At 47.5% G+C, this 11,901-nt stretch overlaps 1 protein-coding gene across 1 annotated transcript in view; it reads left to right on the top strand.

The window, feature by feature from the left end:
- Positions 1–2,185: 2,185 nt before the first annotated feature.
- The window catches only part of LOC119454076 (uncharacterized), a 31,485-nt gene continuing 21,769 nt past the window's right edge, over positions 2,186–11,901 (top strand). The window contains exons 1-4 of the mRNA XM_037716085.2: positions 2,186–2,346; positions 3,508–3,579; positions 6,180–6,277; positions 8,260–8,503. Of these exons, the coding sequence (XP_037572013.2) occupies positions 2,191–2,346; positions 3,508–3,579; positions 6,180–6,277; positions 8,260–8,503 (570 nt within the window). The 5' untranslated portion in view covers positions 2,186–2,190. The remainder of the gene's footprint in view (positions 2,347–3,507; positions 3,580–6,179; positions 6,278–8,259; positions 8,504–11,901) is intronic.

Consider the following 11,901-nt stretch of genomic DNA (forward strand, 5'->3'; position numbering starts at 1 on the left):
TTGCTACGTGAGTGCTTGCTCTGCATAACCAAATGCGCATTGAAAGCTCGTGCCTATTAAGCTACAGGCGTTGGACAGGCGCTATGACTATAGACTAGCAAGCAACTAAAATCGCCGGTCATCTGCCCTTCGTTTGTCTTCATCGTTCTGTTCGTTTAGTTCTTCGTTCGTTGCCATTCCACCTATATTGTGGCCACCTGGACTGCCGACACCACACCACTAAGCTTTTTCATTGATGCATTTGATGTATTGATGAAGCTTTTCATTGACCCACCGGATACTATATAGCTCCGCGTTGCCGGCCGCGGCGACACAAAAGCGCCGCCGTCTCCGCGCCGAGCACATCGCCGCGAAGTTGGGGCGGCCGAAGAAGAGCGTCACTCCCGAAGAAGAGGAAGCGCGGCACGAAAGCCGCCGCGCCGCTACTCGAGAGCGAGTGAGACGGCTTCGGTCCGATCCCGAGTATCGCGCCGCCGAAGCGGCGGCGAAACGTCGGCGATTCGCAGAAGATTCGGAGTTACGAGCCCGCGAAACCAAGCAAAAGCGTTTGAGCGTCCAGATACAATGGCCGACTGTTCTTTGCTCCTTGGGCTGTCGATGATTCCGGGGAGTTCTTGCGAAAAACGTGGCCGAGTCTCAAAGTATAACCTCGCAAAAACTTGGCCGAACCGAGATAAAGCTAGGTGGGGTCGCCAGCTTCGCTGTTTGCCCAGTCTTCGCACCATTAGTGCGAAGCTGCCCCTAATTTTTCTTTTTTTTACTTTCGCGTGTGAATCTGTGAGAGCCTTGTATCTTTCTGACTGCGCACGCGCGGCACCTCTGCTTCCTTCCGCCCTTATTCCGCTCAACGACACAAGGTGATAAAGTGGTTTTTCTCGAAACTCCTGATTCGTTAATTTCGCGGTAATAGGATGATTATCTTAGATAAGACGGAGCTCATACTTGCGTTTCATGGATTTTACGCGGGAACCCCAGTGCCTGTATGTCTCTGCGAAGTCATGAGTAACACGAGAACAAGGTGAGAGCAGGAGCCAACGTTTCGACAAGTGGACTTGTCTTCTTCAAGGCCCGCCTTGAAGGCCCGCCGTGTGATGCCTTGAAGAAGACAAGTCCACTTGTCGAAACGTTGGCTCCTGCTCTCACCTTGTTCTCGTGTTACTCATCGTCTTGAATCGCCATCTCCCGCATTCCCCTTGTTTTCCCTGCGAAGTCATGCATTTCATATGCTTTTTTGATCCGATGTTGCCTCAGTAAAAGCTCCCGAAACTTTCTAGCTTCAATTTAAGGCCCATAGAAGAGTACAATGTGCTCCAGCTTTACCGACAAAAAAAAAAAAAAAAGTGAACCAAACCCTAGCAGACGCCATCAAAACCCAGAACGTCACGGCATGGCCTCCGAAATCTGGGGCACGCCGTTTGCCTCGCCCAATCTCGGAGGCTCTCGTGACGGTTAGCTCGTGCCAAGAATTCAAGATAGCGTCGCCACCTATGCTTCATTTTTGCGCCTTATCTGACGTACCTTCTGTCTCATCTGGGTTATCTTCTCACCGGAAGAGTGGCGTTGAAGTTGTAGAACTATTTTTTCCCCCTTTAAGCATTCCTTTAACGGCTGACGTTTTGAGATTGCATTTTAGTTATCTCGACTAGAGCACTGCACGGGCTCGGGCTTACCCGAAAGCCCGGGCCCGTGGGCCGGGCCGGGCCTGGTAGAACAGTTTTTTACGGGCTCGGGCCGGGCTCGGGCACGGCGTGTGCTTTTTGACCTGGGCCCGGGCCGGGCTCGGGCTTTTTGGTGGTGTGCATGTAACGTGCAGCGAGTTATTCTCGGGCGTCTCAACTCTGAAAAACATTATTTTTCGGTCTCGGGGCCGGGTTCGGGCCGGTTTCTAGTCGGGCTCGGGCAGGGCTCGGGCCTAAGGTAAAGGGGTGGCGGGCCGGGCCGGGCGGGTAACATAGATTATTTCCGGCCTGGGCCGGGCCCGGGTCTCGCCATAAATGTTTTGATCGGGCTCGGGCGGGCCGCCCAACGTAAAAACGGGCCCGGGCCGGGCCCGGGCTGAAAAAATCAGCCCGTGCAGTGCTCTAATCTCGACTAATACATTTTAGTTTATTATTGTATAAGGAACGAGCGAAAATCAAACAATGTGGCGAAACATGGTCTCTGGGCTTTCGGCAGTTGTTTCCACCGGTCATGTTCGTGCCTGTGACAGTGTACAAGAGCGATGACTTCTTGGAGGAATTCGTGACTGCCTTTCTGGAGCACCTCAAGGATAACGGCCTGGAGGACACTCCCGAAGTCAGGAGTGACATCGATTTCTTCGTGGACGTGGAAAAGAAAATGGCTGAGGTAAAGGCGCGTCAGTCTCCAGGAGGTTTCTTTAATTACGAGGATCCCACGCATTGTGGGAATCTGTAGGTCCGAAGTTTCTTTGATGGAGATGCTCGCGTTAATGCTGAGTGGGTTGGCGTTATGCGAAAGGTACACCCTTGAGCAAAAGTATACGAACCACAAGGTCGCCGAAAAAACTGAATTTCTTCGTAGTTAACATGCATAAACTGAAATTTACGAGTACGCTGTAAAGTTTGCAATGCCAAGTTTGAACTGCAGTCCTCAATTTCAATGTGCATTCACAGGCAGTTGAAAAACCGGTTTTATCACGCAATCCCTGGTCCGCATACTTTTGCCCTAGGGTGTACATAAATATATGTACATAAACGTTTCCTCTGTATATACGCTATGCTGATGATATGCGTGTGATGTCATTGCTTTCGTCATAAGCAACACTCGAGAATGAACTAAATGTAGGCGTGGGCGAATATTCGAAGTTTCGAATACAAATAGGGAGTGTGTAATATTCGATCCGTGTTTGAAAATGAACTGTTCGGTGTATTCCAATGCTCAAAACGAACCAAACATTCGAAAAAGACGGACTGTTAAGCCTAATTACTGTTCTCCGTGTGATGAACAAAGGCTCGCTCATGATTAGAAGTTTGACAACGACAAAAGTTTTCGAAGAAAAGCAGGAATGAAATGCGCAATGCAATCTTTTTTATGTTTTTTTTTTTCGGTGGAGGCCTACATGACAACCTGTGATTTTTGCATGCATTCTCTCATTTGGCGTTTTTTTTTTTTATTTTGGAAGTCTAGCAGTGTAGAAGTTTTATCTTTTACGTTGCAAGAAGTGGTGTTTTCATCGAAGGGGCCTTTCAACATGTGTCTTCGGTAGAAAAGCCCTTCAGTAGCTTTTCGCACTGTCAGTAGACATTTCGCGCGTGGTTGTCTGACACTTGTTTTCACCGTGTTATCACGGTTCTTCGGTTAAGTGCTCCGCGAGAAATGAAACACCTGGTGTATATCGCAAGATTCCGAAAAGTGGGCTGCCCTTCGCGAAGAACTCCTTTCACGTTGAAAAAACATTGTTCACGCTCTGTGAAAGACATTTAAAAGTATTTTGTAACGGTATCCCACAAGACAGTCGCACGTTCTGCCTCTCTCTATCTGATGCAGCTCTCGGCTCATCCCAAGCGGCGCCTCTACAAACCCGTCGAGCGACCCACCTTGACTGGCGACCTTAATAAGGTGAGCCTCCCACTCACTGGGCGTCACGAGCAGCGTCTACCGTTGCCTCACGGCAGCCTGTTTGCAAACGCCTTGGTATGCCATTAATGTATAATACCAATGAATTCCGGGTTTTTACATGCCAGAGCCACGATTTGATTAAGGCACGGCGTCGTGGGGGACGCCGGATTAATTTTGACCACCAGGGCATCTTTATTATAACGTGGCCTCAATGCACGGGACACGGCCGTTTCTTTTCTTTTTTTTCTTTTTTTTTTGCGTTTCGCCCTCATGGAAATGCGGCCGCGCCTCGGCCGGGGTTTGACTCCGCGACCTCGGGCTTAGCGGCGGAACACCATAGCCGCCAAGCCACCGCGGCGGGTAGTATCGAAGCAAGGCCACTGTAGGCGTCTAAAGTTGGGAGTCATTGAGTTTCCTACAAAAACCGCTAGAGAACCGCGGCACTACGATCTGAGGTTCAGCCTTAACACACGCTACCGGGATAAGTTTGGGCGAGCAATTAATTGGTCTATACTCTTAGTTCATACTCTCGACCGGCAGCTTTCTCGATAGCAGCGGCCCTTTAAAGATAGCAAGAATGAACTTGGCTAAACGGCGTATAAATACATTTGGGAACTTGGTCGGGCTCGCAAGATGGTGAGTCTTCAAACTGACTAAAATATAAAGCACACTCGATTAATAAACGAACGTATACCTTTGAAGAACCTGGTAGCATATGTGTACTAACACAGGAGCCATGGAGCAGAAAATGCACTAAAACACTAACGCTTTTAGCCTGTGTTCTATAGATTGGGTGAGTGGTAAAAAAAAAATTATTTTTCACCGAAATCAATCGCCAAAATTTGGCTCACGCTACATTTTTCACGTAGGTTTCGGCTATCCATTAAAGTTGAATCACAAAATTGAAACAAGCAGAAAACCAAAAGCGAGATTGGCAGTGCAGGCTCTTCCCTGTTTTTGCTTATTGTTTAGTGTGGTAAACTATATGAAAAGAAACACGTATTCAGTAATCAATCTAACACAACATTAACGTGTCACCAACTTCCCGGGGCAAAAAGAAGCTGTGTAGTTTCACCAATAATGCGAAGGAAGTGGCGCGATAGCTGGCGCAATATTAGGCAGAATAAGTGTTGCGCTGTTTCGTGCGGTATCGGTTGGGATAAACTAGACTAGTACACTCTAGAGTAAACATTCGCAGATGCACAGGAGCAGTCCACCGTAGGAGCAGCCTCCGTTTCGAAGGAAAACGCGACTTCAATCGGTAATGTTTCGAATTCGAGTCGCCTTCCTATGTGTAGGTGGCGCCTCCCGGTGGCGGAGAAGCAAAGAGAGAAGACTCTTTCTCCTCTTTCCTATCCTTCCTTTCGCATCTTGGCGCAGAGGCACTGTTTATGACATTTCAGCTCGGCGCTGGTTTACGAATGAGCGGCAAAACGTGGCACCAGCCAATCGTTCTAACGAGCACTCATGAGGCCAGGTACCCAGCACTGTCTGAATACTCTTTTTTCATACACTGCAGGCAACGTTACGAAGCCCCGAAACACTTCTCTCGCCGCTCGCGTCCGCGACAGAAAAGCAGTGCGTCAACTACGAAAGAAAGATGTTAGGTACTAGCCACGTGATTCGATGTAAAGTTAAGTTTCCTAGTTTTGTGTCGCGAAATGTGGCCTATTTCTTACATAAAAGGCGTTTGAGATCCGCACCTATTTGCCGCCAAACGAGCGGAGGGACATGTTAGCTACGAAGAGCATCATTCGGTGCTCGTGACCAAAACGTAGTGCGTCGCCAGTGGAAGCACAAATATCCGCAAGTAAAATTTGATTTGATCTAAACTTGCGCCCAGAAGTTGTGATTGTAATATATGAAGTAGTTCTTTCGTAGAAAACGTTGCAGATCAAGAACAACTGCTCTGCGAAACGCGCGGAGGGATACTTCTATATGACCGAACTAGTTGCGGTAGCTTCCGCACGTTGCCAGCTATGCATGGAACGAAGAATAGGTGAGTAATCATTGCTGCAGCATCCGTGGAGTGGATGATAGGTAGCACGTTGGACTGGTGATCTTTAGGTCCGGAGTTCGAATCCTGGCGGTACACTAGGACTTCCTTTCTTCGTAAAATTCTTGCACTGCATTCTGGGATTCCAGTGACAGACACCGGCGGACTTCAAAACGACTATAGGAGTTGTGAACCCATAACAGCTACCGCTGTAGACGTGCTCGATCTGATGCGTTGGCTAAAGCTATATACAGCAGGCCGCCGAGGGTCAGAACTGACCGGTAATCAATCAGTCGCCAACTGATTTGGGGTCAGCTTTAGTAGTCGACCACACTGTACAGACGGTCACAAAAGTTTACGGCCTGGACATGACTTTCAGGACAAATGCGAATTTCTGCTCTGTTAAAGCGTGGTACCTCTAATTTAAGTGAATCACTACACGTGGGTCACGCAATTAAAATATACTGAATTCAAATCGATGTTTTCGCATATCCCGTAAACATTTGTTGCCCACTATATACATCATTGGGTCGGCCTATGCGAAAATTGATTTTGCAAACCCGTTTGAAAAACCGAGCAGAGCCTGTTATGTTTTCCTGCGCAGCTCCTATCATCCGACATCATCGGGTGCAAAGGAAAGCCGTACGTCTGGGCCAACGAAGACCACTACAATGGCGTCAAGGATTTAATCGATAAAATGGAGTGAGTCGGAAATATGTTTATCAACCTTGCTGTCGAAACCGCATAAGCGTCCTTTTCTCATTTTTTTTTCGTGGAAATAACACTCACGTGACTCATTTTTTTCGAACGAATTGCAGTAATGTAACTGTACAAAGCGTCAAAAGATGACGCAACCAGCTTTGCCGCCCGCCACTCCGATAACCCGGTAATTCGGTTCGGTAATTCGATAAAACGGTTTAAATAGACCATAAACAATCAATTTAAAGTTTACACATGCGACAACTTTTATTTAATGTGCACATGTTCAATGTAGAGATAATTGATACCCTTTGCTGCAATTAAAAATATGCTCTGGATAATAGTAGCCTTAAAAGTTAAAAGTTATTAGCCTTTAAAGTTATGTGATATTGCTTCAACAGCAGTAAAAATTACAGGAACCAACAATCTGCAGCTTCGCCGTCGGGTGTCCTTACATGATGTGTAATAGAGGGCTGCACGGGCCCGGGCCGTCCGAAGCGTTTCTCGGCGGGTACGGGCCAGGCCCGGGCTTAAAGCCGGGGCCCAGGCCGGGCTCGGGCATGAGGCGGCGGGCCCGGGCCGGACTCGGACCCGCTCATTAAAGGGCCTAAGTGGGGCTTTCGACTACACGCGAACGTTATGCATTGCATCTTTCAATGCATTCTGTGCCAAGCTGAAGTGATACGTGCAAAGAGCTGGCTCTTAGTATACCTTAGCACAGAAAATAGGAAAGCAGATGAGGTTCTTGTTCTTTTCTTTTCAACAAAGTCGCCCCATATGTCCACCTAGCGGGCGCTTTCGAAAGTACGCTCGGGAGCAGCGGCAGAAGACAGAGTTTTTGAGCAATGATGGCTAAAGTTCGCGGCGGCGATTTCTCCTTTGTTCTGGTGTAAAAGTGTTTCTTATGCAGTGACAGCTGTAGGACGATTGATAAGTCGTCTTACTACGTTAGAGAACAAAAATGACACATGCCAATAACACGAACTAATTATAGAAAACAATCCATGATATGTAAAGGTACTGAGAGTTGGGCGAGTTGGTAGCTATTCATCTTGAAACTGCAGCGCGAGCACAATAAACGAGGACACAATGCAAAGGTAACAGCGCCTGTGTGTTACCTTTGCCTTGTGCGCGCTGCTGCATGCAGTTTCAAGATGAATCCATGATATATCAAATAACGTCGCTTCTTAATAAACTCGAAAGAGATTCGCACTTCGAAGTTAGTCCAAACATCTTTAAGAAAACAGCTAAAGAAAGTATTATTAACCACTGCATCTACTTTCACTTTATCCAATTAAAATAATTTTTCTTTCCTTGTATGGTATGTACTTTGGTTTGTATTCGTGATCACGCATTCTCCTCCTCTTTTCGTACCGCCTTTTTGCGCTTTATTGCGATAGCAATTAAATGGACACTCCACGCGCATTTCTGCCGTCGGCGTCGCCCTAATGTTCCGTATGTAGTTCAACGGTGACATCTTCGCCACGCGCCGTATGCTGTATGTGCGAGTGAAAGCGTAGGAGGGTGAGCCGGCGATCGCGGCTCAATCTCACGCACGAAATGGAGGAAAGCGGGGAGGAAGCGCCCCGTCTTCCGTCGCGCGCAACGTTCCGGGTGAGGGTAGGGAGGGAGGGCCGCTCATCTTTCCAGCGTATAATTTCACTTCTCTTCTGTTGTCGTAATGGGGAGGCCGGGTTAATTTTTTTTAAATTCCAGGAGTATGAGCCATTACTTAAGGGGTTATGAGCCATTCATTGTCTTACGTGACGGACGCATTTAATAACGGAGGTGATACGAGAATTCGTGTGCGTACACCTATCGTCACGATGACCACCGATCAGGACAATAAATGTGTTCGTACCTTTGTTTAAAACTCTCACCTCTGTGTCGTGTGCTAAGCAGCTTCGCTGGTCATCCACCTTCACAGAGTGGAATGGCTCATGAAAGTTTTTTTTTTTTTTCGCACGGCTGTCTCATTGACGCAGGAACTCTTCGCTCACGCTGTACATCATCATGTGGTCTATCCAAACGTTCTCAATCGCCGGCAAGGAAAACACGCCATTAGCGCGCCTTCACTACCGCTACGTGGAGCTGCTGTACAACCCACCCCCCGCCGAGCGTCGCTGCATCGACTACTTGGAGCCGATGCTGCGCCAATATTACCTGGACCACCTGCGAATAACGCACGTCTATCAACGAGACGACCTGCCGCGCAAGTCTCAGATGCAGGTGCGTTCTTACGAAGGACGCGTGCTTGAAAGGGACGCCCTGAGAAATCACCCGAATTGCTTAGACGCGAGTCTCAAAGCTGTGTAATCAAGAAACAAACGCCACGAAATTTCCGTGTTGGATAAAGTGCACCCTTTCGTGCGCTGGTTTGTCCCGTGGTCTTAGCTGCGTTATCCGACACTATAGTTTCAATTATTCGTATATTTTTGCGCTAAACGAAAGTCCTATACCTCTAAACCCTAGAAAAAAGATTACCGCCCTTCCACTCCGTGAAGATGGTCGAACAGCGAAGCTGTGTTGTTACACTGAGTGTTACATGTGTATGTGTTGCAAGTGATGCAATTGCGTAAACACAAGTAAACACAGGTCTGCAGCAGAAACTTATATTGAAACGTTGCGAGGCGAGAAGAGGCAGCACTCTTCCGACGCTACTCGACGATCGACGAGCGTCCAGTTTTCTGGTCGAAATCTGCCGAGCCGCCGCTAGACGCATCGGCTGCAGTCACGGACACCGCGCGCGTTCGGTGCGAACGCGGGGAAACGCGGACGGCGTCTGCAGCAGCTCTACGCGTTGCGTGTTATCCGAAAGGGCGCGCCGCACAGAAACACATTCTGTTATCATCAGCCCTGTACATGAGAGTGCACGTTACGCAACATAGAACACCACGACACGAACACCACAAAGGAGCAATGGGAGGCACTGCTGTAAAGCTCGGCCCTCGACGACCAGCTCAAGCTGACCCAGAAAGCAGAGAAGATGGCAAGAGCCAGCGGAGCCCTGGACAATAGGGGCCCCGACCATTAGCGATGCCCCTTCGGGGCAACACAAAACACAAGACTATTTTTCCAATACACTTTATCTATCTATCACCTCTCCTTCTCGCACCCAGCGCGGCCTCACATTGATCGCCTCCTACCCCAGCGCGCGCCCTCTCATTGGTCACCTCCTCCCCAGCACGCCTCTCCTCCTGTACTGGTCACGTGACCTGCGTGACGCCGTACAGACGGCGAAGGGTCAACTAAGAACAGCTTCGCTGTTAAAATAGTGACAAGCCTCGGAGCACTGTAAATACCTTAAATGGAGCTGACAACCGATTTTTAAGGACCTAGCTTTTTGTGGCGAAACGCATAGCGTACCCTCGGGTATATAGTGTCTACACCTGCAGCGGTTACTTCCAAAAGCGCGTGGATATATTGTAAGCAACATTTTTCGATCTGAGCAGCCTCTAAAAGAGAAAGAGTCCCTCCTCCAGCAACGCTGAGAAGTGCGAGCGATGCCGATAGCCCGCCTCGCAAATTGTGAAAGCCGCCCATTGTTCTGCTTTCACAGGAGTGAGTGCAACTGTGGTTAGCCACCCACATTCTGACGTGTTCAAGCACTTTTGAAAAATAAGCTGGTACAATAAGTTTGCGTTGTTGTACAGGCCTTATATTTGTACCGCGTTTTCCCCCAAGTACACGCCTACGTCATGGCTGGCTGGCCCCGTCGTCGTTGTTCTGTCGATAGACGAACCAAGCCAACTCATCGATATGGTGGCTAGAAAGGTTCTAGCCATCATTCTTTCTACCTTACCAGCGAAAACGAAGGCGAAGTCAGCGCCACTTTTCTACCGACTACATACGAAGGCATATCTGCACATTGTAAGTTTGAAAAACTTATAACAGAAAAAAATGTACTGCGTTTCAATACTAATAAAAAGATCAGGAACCGCCTACGCACATAGACGGTCACGTGATAGACCTCTTATGCACCTTCATGTTATTGCCGCGTGAGGCGCCAAAGGTAATTTCTCGCGACTTTTAGAGAAGAATTAAAAATACAAATTCACGTTTAATGAGAAATAGCGCAGCTTGACTAAGTTGTGAAAGGCTGGAGAAACAGCGGAGCTGGTGATCACCTAGCTTCTTCCAGTTTCGCTAGGCACGGCTAAGTTTTGCTACGTTCGGCTAAGTTTTACTACGCTCCGGATAATACTATCGTTCAGCGAGTATTTTTTTTTTCGCGACATGCGGACTGATGGTCGGTGCAAACAGCTCCGCTGCTAAAACATGGCTCGTTTTAACCGATACGATTGGCGCTCTTTCCATCAGCGGCCTTATCTCGACTCATGTTCTGAGCAGTTGTCTGTCCCTTTAATACAATAGCTTTTCTACAGCAAGTTTCATTTTGTTGCAAACGCTGCAATGAGCAAGCCCGCAAGCAATTATATGGACTCTTCTGGCGCATTCTCGTCGTCGGCGTCACCGCATACTTATAAACAAATAAAACTGTATGACGGCCGGATTCAACCAAAGGACATTTAGCACAGAAACATTTTTTTTCTTTTTTTCTTCCTTTTCTTTATTGATGTATTTAGGACAATATAAGATATGTCCTTAGGGGGCACAGCTAAAGGCAAAACATTGCCTGACTGGCCGTGCCACCCATACTGCAGCAGGAGCAGTATGACAGTACAGAACATCTTAAAGACACATGTGAAAATCAAATATTATATTTATAATAAACAGATTGATCGCACAATTCAAAAAAGGAAAAGAAAAAAATTAAAGGCAAGTACAACTTTATACATCTTATAAGCATCTGAAGCGAAAAAATAAAATGTGAAGAATGATACACAGCAGTAAACCAAGATCAAGCAAAAAGTTAGGTAAGCAAAACAATATTACGTAATCTGCAAACACTTGTAGCCACAGACAAAAAAAATGGTTTCGAAGGAATATACAATGATAGCCGAACTTTGGTGTTCTTCTTCTGCAAATAATAACTTTCTTACCACTTTTCTAAAAGCTTGCTTGGAGGTTCCAGAATTTAAGAGATCTGTGGCCAGAGGATAGTCCGTTTAAGAGATGAGGAATTTGCACGGCGAGTTTTTGTTCACCATACTTGGTTCTACTGCGTGGTGTAACTACCAGACTATTTCTGAAATTATATATCTTGTTGTTTTTACTCTAACCATTAGGGCACGGACGTTTGCTTCAGAATGTGGAACAAAACATGCTTAGGAATTTCCCACGTGCAAATGAAACGTTTCGTAGCTGCCCAAGACACTGTTCCTTCTAGCCAGTCGGAGTTGCCTTGCAGGCTGCTTTTGCGCCAGTATGTCGTATCCGCGAATAGTTTGAACACCTTTCGAGGGGTCACTGTTGTCGTTGCCAAATAAACCATGGCTCATGCTCACTGTTGTCGTTGCCAAATAAACCGTGGCTCATGCTCACTGTTGTCGTTGCCAAATAAACCGTGGCTCATGCTCACTGTTGTCGTTGCCAAATAAACCGTGGCTCATGCTCACTGTGGTTGATAGGCCACGAAATTGATAACAGGCGGATCCGTTGTTGTTGTTGTTGCTGCTGTTGTTGTTGTTGTTGTTGTCGTCGTCGTCGTCGTCGTCGTCGTCCAT

Source organism: Dermacentor silvarum, chromosome 5 (assembly GCF_013339745.2).
Source record: "Dermacentor silvarum isolate Dsil-2018 chromosome 5, BIME_Dsil_1.4, whole genome shotgun sequence".
Lineage (NCBI taxonomy): Eukaryota > Metazoa > Arthropoda > Arachnida > Ixodida > Ixodidae > Dermacentor > Dermacentor silvarum.